Below are 12915 nucleotides of genomic sequence, written 5' to 3'. Positions count from 1 at the left end.
ATCTCCCTGCTTTTCCAAAGAATATGTCCTATTTAACAAACTCAGCTTTCAAAAAGGTTGGTATCTCTTTCTAACAAAACACCACATGATTTTTTTTAAACCTTATTTTAATGTTCGTAGCATGTTTTCACAGGAAAAACTGGATTTGATTCCCTTTTACCACAAATTGGTACCAAATCAAGAATGCAAGCATCCTTACTGATCCAATTAGACAAGCAGGTAATACAAACAAAGCTTCTGGAACAGCTGGCTCCATTAATGCAGTTTAATGAACAGAACATAATTAGGACTATTAGATGTTCCACCTTGAACATGGGCTCTGTACTCACACGGCAGCAAAGTTTTATTTAAAACACCAAAAGCCTTCTTCCAAATGTCTAATAGAGCAAATGAAGCTGAAGATTTAAAATTGCCCTTGGGGAATGCATAAAACCAAACAAAATGGTCTGTGAAAGGAGAGGATGGGATATCAAAGCAGGATACCATTAGGAGCCCTTAAGGAAGAGGCTGTTAGGTCTCCTATTGCATTTACCCTGGGACTGTTTGAGACACACAAGTTTTTGCACCTGCTGATGAAACCTGTACTGTGAGATGTACATTTATACACCCTAGATGTAACTTGGGTAGAGCAGCAGTACCTGTCACAGAGTCAACCTTCTCTTCTGGAGTCATTTGTAGGAGAAATAGAACTATTGCAGGCACATTTGGGGAGTGGAGCACTGTGAACAGTACACTATTCCACACACATCCAGGTGCTTGATGGAATTTTGCAATTTAAGGCTTTTGTTCTAATCATTGCAGCAACTGCACCTAGATAGCCCCATGTTCCTGCAGGAAGTCACTCCCTCTGACCTTTTTGGGAACAGGTTATGAAAACTCCCTGTAAACATTTTTTCATGCATTTATTATTATTAATTGTGTTTCTGAAGAAATGCTTTGCTTTGCTGTTAGTTTTCACAGATATGAGGATAAGCTTTGCTTATATCACTCACCACTGTTTAAATGAACTTTTTGCTGCATGGGTCAACTTTCTAACAAGCCTAAAATAACAAAGAGGAAATAAAGCACACCCAAAACAAGGCATCCAAAAGGGCTGCTAAGAAAAAGTTAAAAAGTTTTTTTATTTGTTCCTACCTCACTGCTGCTATCCTTGCCCTTGCCCTTGCCCTTGCCCTTTGCTCCAACTCTTGACCACACACTCTTTGGTCATAACTCTTCCACACTATTTAGTCCTCAGAACAAAACACTATGGAGCAAGAAGAATTCCCATCTAGTCATCAGATAAATAGCATTCACAAATCTCAGAATTGGTGTTGCACTGAGTCAGGTGGCAGGGTCCATTAGGAGCAATGGCATTGTCACCATATAAAACAGCACAGAGAGCACAGAACTACCATATGCCTGCTCTCTTCCAAAATGTCAGTAGTAACCCTTAACTTGAATGTAATTGCTTGGCCATGGGGTTGCTTTGGACACAAAGTCTCATTAAAGACTGAAGTAGGACCCTGCATCTCTCTTAGAAATGTGAAGAGAGATGATTTCCCTTGTGAAGAAAACAATGACTTCTCCAGTAGAACCCCTGAAGAGGGGCATTTCAAATCCCATCAGTGTGCTTCTGACGGCCATCAGCAATGCCAGCCTCCTGAATAACTGACAAAAGAAAATGGGAGTTTGCATGCAACACACAGTTTTGGCTTCTGAAAATCACAATGGACACCTTACAGGATCCAGAAATAAAAAACTGTTTCTATCTGGATTCTTCTGAGAAAGACCTATGTTACAGAAACAAAGCTTTTGGAAGGCACAGTGACACAAGGTGATGCATGACTAAGGGAAAAGCAATTCTCACAGCAATCTTCAAAAACCCACTGTGGGTTTCAGGTTCGGTATTTATTGTCTAAAAAGTACAGTGAAGGCATTTACACATATGGTTGCCAGGATGAGATACCCTTTATACTGCTGCTACCTCATTTTGTACATTTTATTACAAATTGCTCTTCAAACATGGAACTAAAATTCCCATGAGTACTTTTCCAGCAGTTAGATAAACTGAACCCATCTGTGCCTTACCCTAGCATTTTCTTCCTCACATTGTCCCACAAGAGCCCTGTGAGAAGCCATTTAACTGAAATAAACAAATGGACAAATCATGGTCTAATCCTGTCACCACTGCAGTTGTCAGTGCATCTTTCACCAGCTAAATGAGACCTGAATTTAGGAGTCTTAATTGCTGTTACTACTGCTTTGACAATAGTGCATTTGATTGTGGCTTGCATCAAATGAGGTTAGCAGCTCCTGAGTTTCCTGTCCCAAACTATTTTTATCTTGCAGTTCACTGGGTATGCATCTGCAGTTTCTTTCCAGCAGCATGGCCTCTGAGAAAGCCTACATGTGGTATTTTATCTGACAGGTCAATTGAGCTGTACACAGGCAGGTTAGGAGGTTATGATTGATTTGACTTCGTGTTGGTTTTAAATTCTCCTTGGAAATATGGTGGATGACATTAAAGAGGGCTTGCTCCAGTTAAATACATTCCAGAGAAAACAAACATATTTTTCACGAGTATTTGAAACCAGAAAGTTCAGTCACTAATTGGTAAATAAAGGGAAGGAGACGATCTGGCATTTGAATTCTGGAGTCACAGGACAGGACTGTTCTTTGCATAACATATGGACTAGTACCAGTCATAAATCAGAGCAAAAAAAGAGACGAAACAAATTTAATTTTTGCTCTGCGCTCAGGTCCAGGAGCAGTCCTTGCATTCTTACATAATTACATGATTTACCAACAAAAATCTTCATAGCCTTGGTCAGCTAAGTCAGTCCTACTAAAAGAATGTCTGTTATCTCTGTTAGTGTCAGCCTATGAAACACCCTTTGCTAAATATTAACATAAGCAAATGAATCCAAAGCCACTTGAGAGATACCACAAAATCCGGAGGGGAGACGTGAGCTTGCTCATTCAGTGATGACACTTTCTGAGAAATCACTTCATTACCTGAGTAGCTACCTCATAGCAAGAACTTTTTTTAATCCCTAAAATTACAGCACCTATCTATCCAAAAAGCAGCTTAATACCTTGTAACACAGAGCTAAGGTTAAAATCATAAATCAGGCAACAGCTTGAAGCCACTGAAGGCCAATTAATTTTAACTAGATTTTAAGAAAACCTATCAGTGGAACAACAAACAGAGAGAACTAAGAGAACTCCACACACAAAACCCCACAAGAGGTATTTATGACAGCCCTAACAGGGACACTCACCTTGTCAAAAGCAGGGTACACAGCTCTGATCTCTGTCAGCCAGCCATAGGGCATGTGTCCCACTGGATATGTAGCTGTCAAAATCGCCACTGCCTACGAACAGAGACAGAGAAACATGAACCTCAAATCTTCAAACACAACAGTGAAACTAACACAGGCTGCTGTTGCCCACCAGTATCACCACATTGACCTTGGCACAATGCAAAACCAGACCAGGGACTGGAAGCTTTTTGCTTCAGGAGGACCATCAAAATGGCCATCATTTGGCCTGGCATTTTAAGCTTTTGAATTTTTTTTTTGTGCCATGAAGTTACCTAAGTCAACTTTGTCATTCCACCATCACTCTGATACTCTGAGATAATAGTTAATTTGAACTGTGGTGCACCCCTTACCAGGCCAACACCTTCCTCCCATATTGCTCCTGAGTTAGTTTGCTTACAGATACCTGAGCAGCAGAATGCCTTTCAGCTCAAAGTAGTTTTAGATCATACCACATAATTTCAATTTATATACATTTTACTTGGTTATCCATAAATAAAATAGCTTCAAGTAAGGCAGACTGTATACAAATCATTGGATCTCAGTGGCTGACTGAGGTTGGACATCAATATGACTGCTTGGAGGCAGGAGGCACTTAATGAGACCAAAAAATCTACCTCTGCCCACTTTGGTGCTCATCAATGAACACCAGAAAAAAACAATTCCAGGTGAACATTTTTATTATAAGAAAAAAATTATTATTATTATTATTTTATTACAAGAAAAAATTCACTACCTGAAATTTTACCAATTCACTGCCCTTTTACTCTCCCATAAGTACAGTCCAAGAGGTTTATCAAAGACATAAGCTCCCCCCCATATTAATGTATGAAATAATTTGGTGATTTTTCTGGCTGCTGAAGAAAAAATCCAAATACATGTCCTTCATGTAGGAAGGGTGTTTAGGAGCTCTTCCTGTGGCTACTTGTAAATCTACTGTCACACCAAATTTTCTAGTCCTCAGAGCTGAAGCATGCATCTGTACTGAGAACTGCCTGACTCTCTTAACTCTAGAAATCAAAGTACTTGGGTGCCTTTTGTCTGCAAGTTCAGATCTGTTACAATCCACATATTTCTGATTCATTTCACATCTGGCAATGGTAGTGTTAAGAAAGACCTTTTTTTAACCACTGCTGTTTCTGTTTCACTCCCAAACTTACAAAATACATTTTCTTGATTATCTGAGCCCATTCTCCCTTTATAAATGAAACTGCTGTCTTTGCTTGGTTAAAAGACCTATACAAACACAAGACCATGCAGCTAGCTAATTTGTTCCCTGTGCTGTTTAAAAAGAGAGTGGAATGTGATGATATCCACAGAGAGGAAGAGAGTGGTATAGATCCTTCCCTGCTAATAATAGCATTAATAATGTTTAATGTACCTTGGAAAAGTAATTGGTTCAAATAAAACAAATTGGAAATTTAAGATAGTACATTTTTTAATTACACACCCTCCCATTACTGTATTTTCAACAGAATTTCCATCTGTATGAAACCTAAGTAGGTTAAATTGAGTAAGGAATATAAAAGTTGTTTTGCTTAGTATTTCACCACTATATTGTGTATGCTAGATTCTGCTTGGATTAAAGTATTAAATTTTTAGTAGTGATTTTTTCCCAGTGTTTTTCCTCAAATAGTGTTATTCCAACATACATGCAAGAAAGTTTTCCTGAATGTCTAGCACCTGTATTTGACAGATGAGAAAGGCCCCAATGAAAGCCACCACCAAAAGGGTAGCCCAATCACCACAACTGTGCTGGCAGTCCAAACAAAGCAGAGGGAGCTGGACAGTGCAAGTGGATTTGTGATACTCATAGATATGTTACAGCCCAGTCCTTCTCAGGGACTCCCTGCCCACAGGGAAAGCTGCTGCTGTTCTTGAATAGGGGTCCTGTAGAAGTCCTGTGGATACAGATACTCCAGACACTGGTGTTATCTGTGTTGTCAGCACCTCCCTTTGCAAAGGCAATTATTTCAGAAATCAGAGAAAGTTGGGATGTGACCATTACTGTTAGTGTAAAACTGACAGTAAATCCCCAGCTGTGACACGTATTTGGAGTCATCCTACCAGCAACAAAATGGAACTGGCTAGCCATGAAATGTGATGCATCTAAAATTGAAACTCACCAAGAAATGTAAAACTGATCTTTGCTAATTTTTGGCTCCCCTTGTACAAAGGCCACTGTTAACACATAGACTGATCCCTGAATCACATATGTAAGAGTGTTGTTTCCTAAGTTCTTTCCTCACAGTTTATTTGCAGTCTCTGGCACCTCCTGAGTGAGTGAAATACACCATATCATGTATGACAAATTAACAGCAGTTCTTTGAATTTTGCTTTTAATTTAGTATCTACAGCTTTGCTTATCCTATGGCTATATGCATCTGGACATCCTCACATGAAACTGGCAGCAAAAGTCCCCCAGACTTCTTAGGAGAATGGGTCAGCTTGTGGTGAGCATTGGTAAAGGCTCTGCATCACAATCAGAAATCTGCCTCCCAACAGCTGTAGGAGACTTCTAGAGTAATCTGAAATTCCTCAAGAGAAACAGGGTGCATTTCATATTCCAACCAGGAGGCAGATTTTTTTTAACACGTGCTTTTTTATGTCTCTGCACTGTTCTGTGTGATTCACTGACTGCTAACAGTGGTTTCACTTCAGTTTGTACAGCCATAAAATATACATGACGGGAAAGAGTACGACATGGGACTGCTGTCAACTGTCCTAAAATTTCTGGGATCTAAATGCTCCAGACTATATGTCCTTTTGTGTAGAGCATGAAAACCTGGGATGCAGGCACTGTTCAGCAAAAAAAATTCTACTAGACTTGTTGAGGGTGAGGTCCCAGTAGACCTGGCAGAAGGGCTCATGGTGAGAGTCCAAGCAATCTTCTTTTCAAGCATAAAAAGAGCACTAGAGAGAAATGTACTTAAGGCAATTTTTTCTTGTTAGCTTGGCTGAGGAGAGAGGCACAGAGGAAATGCCATGGAAATGATCATTTGCAGTAAAGGAGAGCACTGCCTTTCTTACCTCTGTGGCTGCAGAACTGCCACCTAGGTCCCGGGAGACAAAAAGGTTGACAATGGGCCTACTTATTCGCTGAGTTGCCAAAATTAATGCCAAAGGCCACCAGAAACTCAGCATCTTCCTTATTGTAGCTTCTCCCTGCAACACAGGGTAAAAATAAATAAAGTGAGTTTGGGAAAAAAACATGCAGCACAGGACCAAAAGCACAGAGAAAGGTTTTCTGCTTTTCCCATCCATTGTCAGTTTGGTACATTAATTTCAATAATTTTCAATATAAGGAGCCTAAAATATTTTCACTCATGGTAGCAATACTGATTCAAAAGAAGATGTGTCATGGATCTCAATAAATAATGCATAAGGTATCTATCTGCATAATTTTTTCTGACTACCAGACAAAGCTCCATGAAAAACAATATGACATTTGAAGAAAAAGAGAAATTTTGATATCTTCTTCCATATGAATGAAGGTTGTTCCTTCAGTTCACGCTGTGCTGTCTTACAGCTCAGTACAGAGGTCCTCAGCTGACACATCCAAACTATGGAAGGCATTGTGTCCCATGTGCTCTTGCTGGAATAATTTCCACCATACCTCTTTAACTGAAAATGTTTTTTCCTGCAGGACAGAGAGAAGGCCCTTCATGCACAGTGGTTTAATGCAGCATTACAACACGAAAAAACCCCATGTAAAATTACTGAGTTCAAAAAACCACAAGCATGAAGACATACCCCCATTTCAGGCCCACTTCTGTCAGGAATAACATCATGGATGTTCCTGTAGTATCCCAGGCAGAGCGTGGTACACCGGACAAGTGCTCCCATGTATAAGGACAAGATTGGGATCAAGAGAGGCTCCCTGCACTCCAAGTGACTGTGAAGCAAAATGGCTACAAAAACAACCTGCAGAGAAAACAAACAGATGATTAACAATTTGTCTGGATGCTTCTCCAGGGCCAACACACCTCCTGGCTGATTCCTGTCTGATTCCTACTAAGCAAGAACTTGCATGGCTACAGTTCTACAGAAACTTTAGTCAGGAGCCCCCAGTATTTGGTCATGTACATGAGAAGAACAGGAGTTAACTTCATACTCTATGACACAGGACTTGAAGTTTGGGCAGGTGTCAGACTAGAACCCATAAATAGGAGAAGGCTGGCATGAAAGTCTGGCAGGGTCTGTCAGCAAGCATGTGGCTGAGAGTCACCCTTCCCAGGAGAATGTGCTATTCTGACACACACTGAGGCTGGAGACATGCTTCTAGGGTCAGCTTCCAAGCCCTACTGTAGGTTTTTTTGGTTGCTTTTTTTTTTTTTTTTTTTTTTTTTGAGCAGTGGGGAGGGTAGTGACAATTAAAAAGCCAGATTTTTAAAATATTCACTTCAACATTTAGGAGCAGGAAGTCTTATGTCAACCTAATTTTCAGCTTTTTCAAGTGAAATTTCACTATTTCATTATTTGCTTTGCAGCTGAGAGCCACATTAATGTAAATTAAATGGAAACTTTCAGGCTAATGAACAGTTCATAATTCAGCCTCTTAAGACTAAATGTTTAATCCATAAAATGTAAAGGAACTGATTAATATGATGTTATTCTCTTTGTTAAGTACAGAGTGGATGAAATGCCTGTTAAATTCCAAATGACTCAGGATGGGGGGCACAACTGGAAAGCCAACTGTGTTTGGTGCTGTGAGGAGCAGAACCAAGACAATCCTGCCAGGACATACTGGCATTCAAGTGAGTTACAAGAAATAAAATACACATTGTTCAGGTGCAGGTTCTCTCCTTCATTGCTAGAGCTGCGGAAGTAGCTAAGGAAAGCCACGCTCTGCAAATGTTCCTGAGTCAGGCCACAGTGCTTATGAGGGTTTTCAAACCTACAAAAACATTGCTTTTCAGTACATAGAAGCAAAGTCAGTCACAAAGAGTGTGCACATCCAGCTGATGAAAGAAAAGTGAAAGAAAGAAAGCAAAAGAAAAAGCAGAAAATAAAAAGAAAAGAAGAAAAAGAAAAAGTGGCTGCTGCCTGTGCCCCTACTCCCTGTGTGGGGTGCATATGTAGGTGTAGAGTTCTGGGCTATGACAGCCACAACTTTTTGTGTTCTGGATTTGCTCTTGCCCTGTGCAGTATTCTGTTGAGAGAAGATAACAGGTGTCTTATTCTTCACAACCCTGGCACCCCCCTCACCAACTGCTGTGGAAAGGGCACGGCCAAAATAAGAATTTGTTTCTGTATTTAGCTGCACATGGCCTGACAGCCAGGGTCAGGAAACTTTGTAGGTCACATGGGAACAAGAGCAGACCCTGAGGGTTAAGGTCATTTGCAGTAATTGGTATTATCTCCAGGGATTTAGTGCACTGCTGTGGTGGGGCAGACCGTACAAACAGAGCAGCAACTGAATGAACAGTTCAACCTGGTTTATGGTTTCCTTACGTTTAGTGGAAGGAAAATTCTACAGAAAATTGAACCAAATGCCATTGACTTCATATTTCCTTCAATGTTGTACTGTTCTATCCTCTTTCTTATCCAGTCATTACACCATTCAGCTGGTAATGGGGCACTACAGCAACTGGTTACAGTTGCTGGGAGTCTTCATTTCCTAATATTTTTGTATGTTTTCAAATGAGGGCTGTATATTGCTTCTTAAATGCTACAACACAGTGTGTGTGAATGCTGTTTTTTCAGTGTGCCTAATACAAAGCAACAGGGTAGTTAATAACTCCCTTTTGAAAGTTCAAAAAACATTTTTGTCTTCTCTGAGTCACCTAGGGATTATCACCACAGACCCCTTCTGGAGCACTTCTGAGCCTTCACCTTTTGGAACAGTAACAAGTACTCAGAAGGTGGCTTACAATGCATTGCCTTGGATTAGACACCACGTGCAAAACTGACAGCTCAGCTGAAGAATCATGCCTTCACCTCCAGCTCAGGATTTCACTGGAACTGTGCAAAGTGCTGGTGAGAATGTACAGAGAGAGAAAGATCTATTTGAAAGCACTTTTTCAGCCTCAGGATTGGTAGCAGCCTGTGGTCTCTTTGCCTGACCTTTCTTTTCCCCAAATGTACACATGTACATACAGAACTTGTTTCTCAGCCATTATGAAGCAGGGCTGTGGAAGTGCTCCAGGACATGACCCTAGGGCAAACAGCCCTGGGAACTGACTTGATCCAGTCAAGGGAGACTGTCCTAAACCACAGGTGCCAGCAAATAGCTTCACATGATGAACAGTCAGAGGGCAGCACACAAGATTACGTCCTCTGGTGTCCTGCTTATGGAAGGGAGAGAAGGCACAGAGAGACTGTACTAGAGAGTTCCTGTTTAGGAAAACATCTGCTCCATAACACCATGGGAACAGTGACTTCTTTACCTGAGCTATGACATCTGAGATGGAGGCACATCCCACTAGGAAACTGTACTTGTGTTTCAGCAGAATCCCAGCATGGGTCCATGCCTGAAAAAAAGACAGAGAAAAGTTTGGGAGGTGATTATGATATTGTGAATGATTTCAGGTCCAAGAATGCTGTTTTCTAGTTGCTACATTGTACACAAACAACCTGCAGCAGTAGCTGGTGTCAACCTGGGCAAACATTAAGCCATTAATGCAGAGAAAGTACTGTTGCATTGAGTTCCTCGTTGTCAGGCTGGCAGGGAGAATAGGGATAAATTTACAGACTGTATAGACATTTCTGAGCACATCTAGTAAGAAAGCAGCCCTTCACAAATCAGATGCTGCACAGGATGAATTATCATAGTAAATCTAATAAGTTTGATAAATCTAATCAATGGACCTGCTGGATGCACCTCTGAAGTGTAATACTCATTGGCCCACTGGTTATACTGAGTCCTGCCTGGAAAAGTAATCCAACTTCTTTTTTATTGTCAGTTTCAAGCAGACAAAGTAGTGAGAAACTGGTGGAGGCGTTGGCATGAGAAGGTTCTCCTTTGTCAGTTTTACACACAGGTAGAGGCATTAAAGAGAGCTGCCACATTTTCATGTTGTGCAGGCCACAAGCAGTGAGCCTGGTGATCTGGGAAGCAGCAGCTCTCCCCACGCGTGGCTCTCTTGCCCAAGTATTTGAGATATACTGGAGTTACCTGTGCTTGCAAAAACTGATGGTAAGAAACATATTTTTGACAAATTTGCTTTGAGAAATTATTGATTTTATTACTTGTGAGCTCTGAAGGCCTGGGAATGCATGGCCAATTCAAATCTTTCACCACAAATCAGAATGAGGTCACATATAGACAACCAGTGCAGCTCATCACAAGATGACCAGTGCTTTCCAACATGCACAAACTGTAACTCTGACAAGGCAGCTGAAGTTTTTGACATTTGTCATGATCTCTGGATGTTTAAAGTCCACTCAGACGCTTTCTCCATGTAGCAGGAGATGAGTCAAGGTATATACAGAATTACTGCTTGCCAAGGACACACCTTACTTCTGCATACTTCAGTTTCCCATCAGGTAATAAAGTTTGTGAACTAAGGTCACAAAAACATAACACTAACATTAAATTTCAGTTCTGAATCAGGCACTCACCATGGCATCCATAAAAGGGAAGGCAGCAAGATAAAGGAAGGCCCTCCGAGTTTTACTTCCCACTGATTCATCCACATGGTGCAGCTTATTAATAATGTAATACCCCAAATCACTATATGCTGTAAAGAAAGAAGATAAGAATGAAAAACAAAGGTTGCATATGGACTCTTGGGTGAGACGTTCAGAAGTACCTGAAAGGCTGTAATGCCTTGGAGCTCAGACACACATCCACTTAGCAAGCAGCTGCAAGGGCTTCAGATATTGCAGCCTCACCAGCTGCTGTTTATGACTAAGAAGTGCTCTCACGGTTCTTTTTAAAGTAACCTTTGGCAGAGGCGTGATAACAAAGGGCTGGATTGGGAGATGAGTATAGTAAGTGCCACATCTGTCTGCTAAATGAACACACTGGTACTCCAGAAAATCTACTGCTCCTTCATTAAATCAAGGCTCTTTGTTAGAAAAGCTGTTTCACCAGGCATTGTGTATTTCATGGGATATGGTGCCTTGTAAATGCTGAAACCATCTGTTATCACTGCATTCTCATGACAAACCTGTAAACCTGCCCAAAGCTGTAAAAGGATACTGTGATTTGTGAGGGCATGCAACAAATCACACTCATTATGTCCCTCCCTTACTCTGCCTAATGACCACCTCTGCCAGGACCTGTCAGGACACTGTGCTTTGCTGTGCAGTCCCTGGGCAGCCTTGACCTGCCTTAGGTTCCTTCCTTCTCTAGAGGCAGCACCTCCAGAGCCACAGGTCAGAACAGGGCACCTCTGGAAATCAGGGGGTTCCCACTCCTGACTGCCAGCATGTTCTTCACTGTCCTGTTTCAACCCAAGACAACTTTTAGTGTTGGACATCTCTCTCTTTCCAGGCCTCTCTTCTCAAAGCTGCACAGACATGGCAAGTTCCCATACAGGTCTCTGCAGAACTGCTTACAGTTCCTTTCATACCCATGTTATCCAGCTGTTTTAAAAACTCCAAAGTCCTCCCAATAACCAGGAATAACAAAGGCTGTGACTGGAGTCTGAACTATGGAGACAAATATAATGTGCAGAGGTAAATAATACAAATCAGTTTTAACCTTTTATAAACTATGTTCTAGACCTGCACATCATTATTTGATTTCCTCTATACACTTGCAATAGATGTTAAAAGAATTATTAGGCTCTAAGGCCGATCTCCCCCAAGGCAAGTAATGGCAGAATTATTTGTGTCTGGGAAACTTTATTTCAGTTCTCTCCTGCTTGTGTATTTTCTAGGTTAACTATTTCAAATGTGAACATCTCTCTAATTTTCAATTTATAACAACCCTATTATCTTTGTACAAATCTTCATATAGGATATTTCAGGAAAAAGATCCTTTTCATGAATGCAGGTCTCATAACTGGATTGACAAAAGCTAACATTAGTCATCAAATTCAATCCTCTTAGCCTAAAACTGCCTTTCATTACTTGTAAACAATATTTGGAAGCAATTAAAGAGGAGTTTAAGTTGTCATTGTTTTGTGATGGCTTAGAGATACAGCAGTTAAATGATTAACAGAACTGAAAAGACTATTTGAGTCCAAATAAGATAGTGCAAACAAGATAGCAAAATAAAAGAAGGTGGTATGACAGCACTGTGAACAACCACAAGCCTCATTCCAGATAACCAGGACTGCCCGAAAGATGCTAAAAATGGTAAAATCTCCTCCTTTTCCTATGCTGGTCCCTATCTATATGTCTTTCACCTGAACTGTAACTGTTAGACTCAGTCTCCAAATTCACTCAGTAAATCCCAAGTTGCTTAGCCATCTTCCTGAGGCACTCCCAGCCTTGTTTCCTTTGAAGAGGGTTGGGGAAGAATTTTAAACCAGGACTCCAACTTTTCTTCAGTTCTGAGAAGGCAGTTTAGTCCCTTAAGTGCTCAGGTGCTTGTTGCAGTTCAAACATCAACCACAGCCTCTTTATATTTTTGCATGAATAGCCATGCGCCAATCTTCACTTGGTGTTTTGAAAACTCTCAGCTACGAAGGGTTTTTTGCCTGGTAAGTCCCTGTGGAAA

General features: G+C 40.8%; 1 protein-coding gene across 1 annotated transcript in view; it reads right to left on the bottom strand.

Annotated features, from left to right (window-relative positions):
* The window catches only part of ANKH (ANKH inorganic pyrophosphate transport regulator), a 107394-nt gene that overhangs the window by 31983 nt on the left and 62496 nt on the right, over window positions 1–12915 (bottom strand). Inside the window, exons 3-7 of the mRNA XM_059854498.1 lie at window positions 10866–10984; window positions 9692–9775; window positions 7056–7226; window positions 6333–6467; window positions 3264–3356 (exon numbers count right to left, since the gene is read on the bottom strand). Coding sequence (XP_059710481.1) covers window positions 3264–3356; window positions 6333–6467; window positions 7056–7226; window positions 9692–9775; window positions 10866–10984 — 602 coding nt within the window. The remainder of the gene's footprint in view (window positions 1–3263; window positions 3357–6332; window positions 6468–7055; window positions 7227–9691; window positions 9776–10865; window positions 10985–12915) is intronic.

Source organism: Haemorhous mexicanus, chromosome 1 (genome assembly GCF_027477595.1).
Source record: "Haemorhous mexicanus isolate bHaeMex1 chromosome 1, bHaeMex1.pri, whole genome shotgun sequence".
Taxonomy (NCBI): Eukaryota; Metazoa; Chordata; class Aves; order Passeriformes; family Fringillidae; genus Haemorhous; species Haemorhous mexicanus.
The sequence above is the reverse complement of the archived record's forward strand: the minus strand, read 5'-3'. Positions and strand labels throughout refer to the sequence as shown.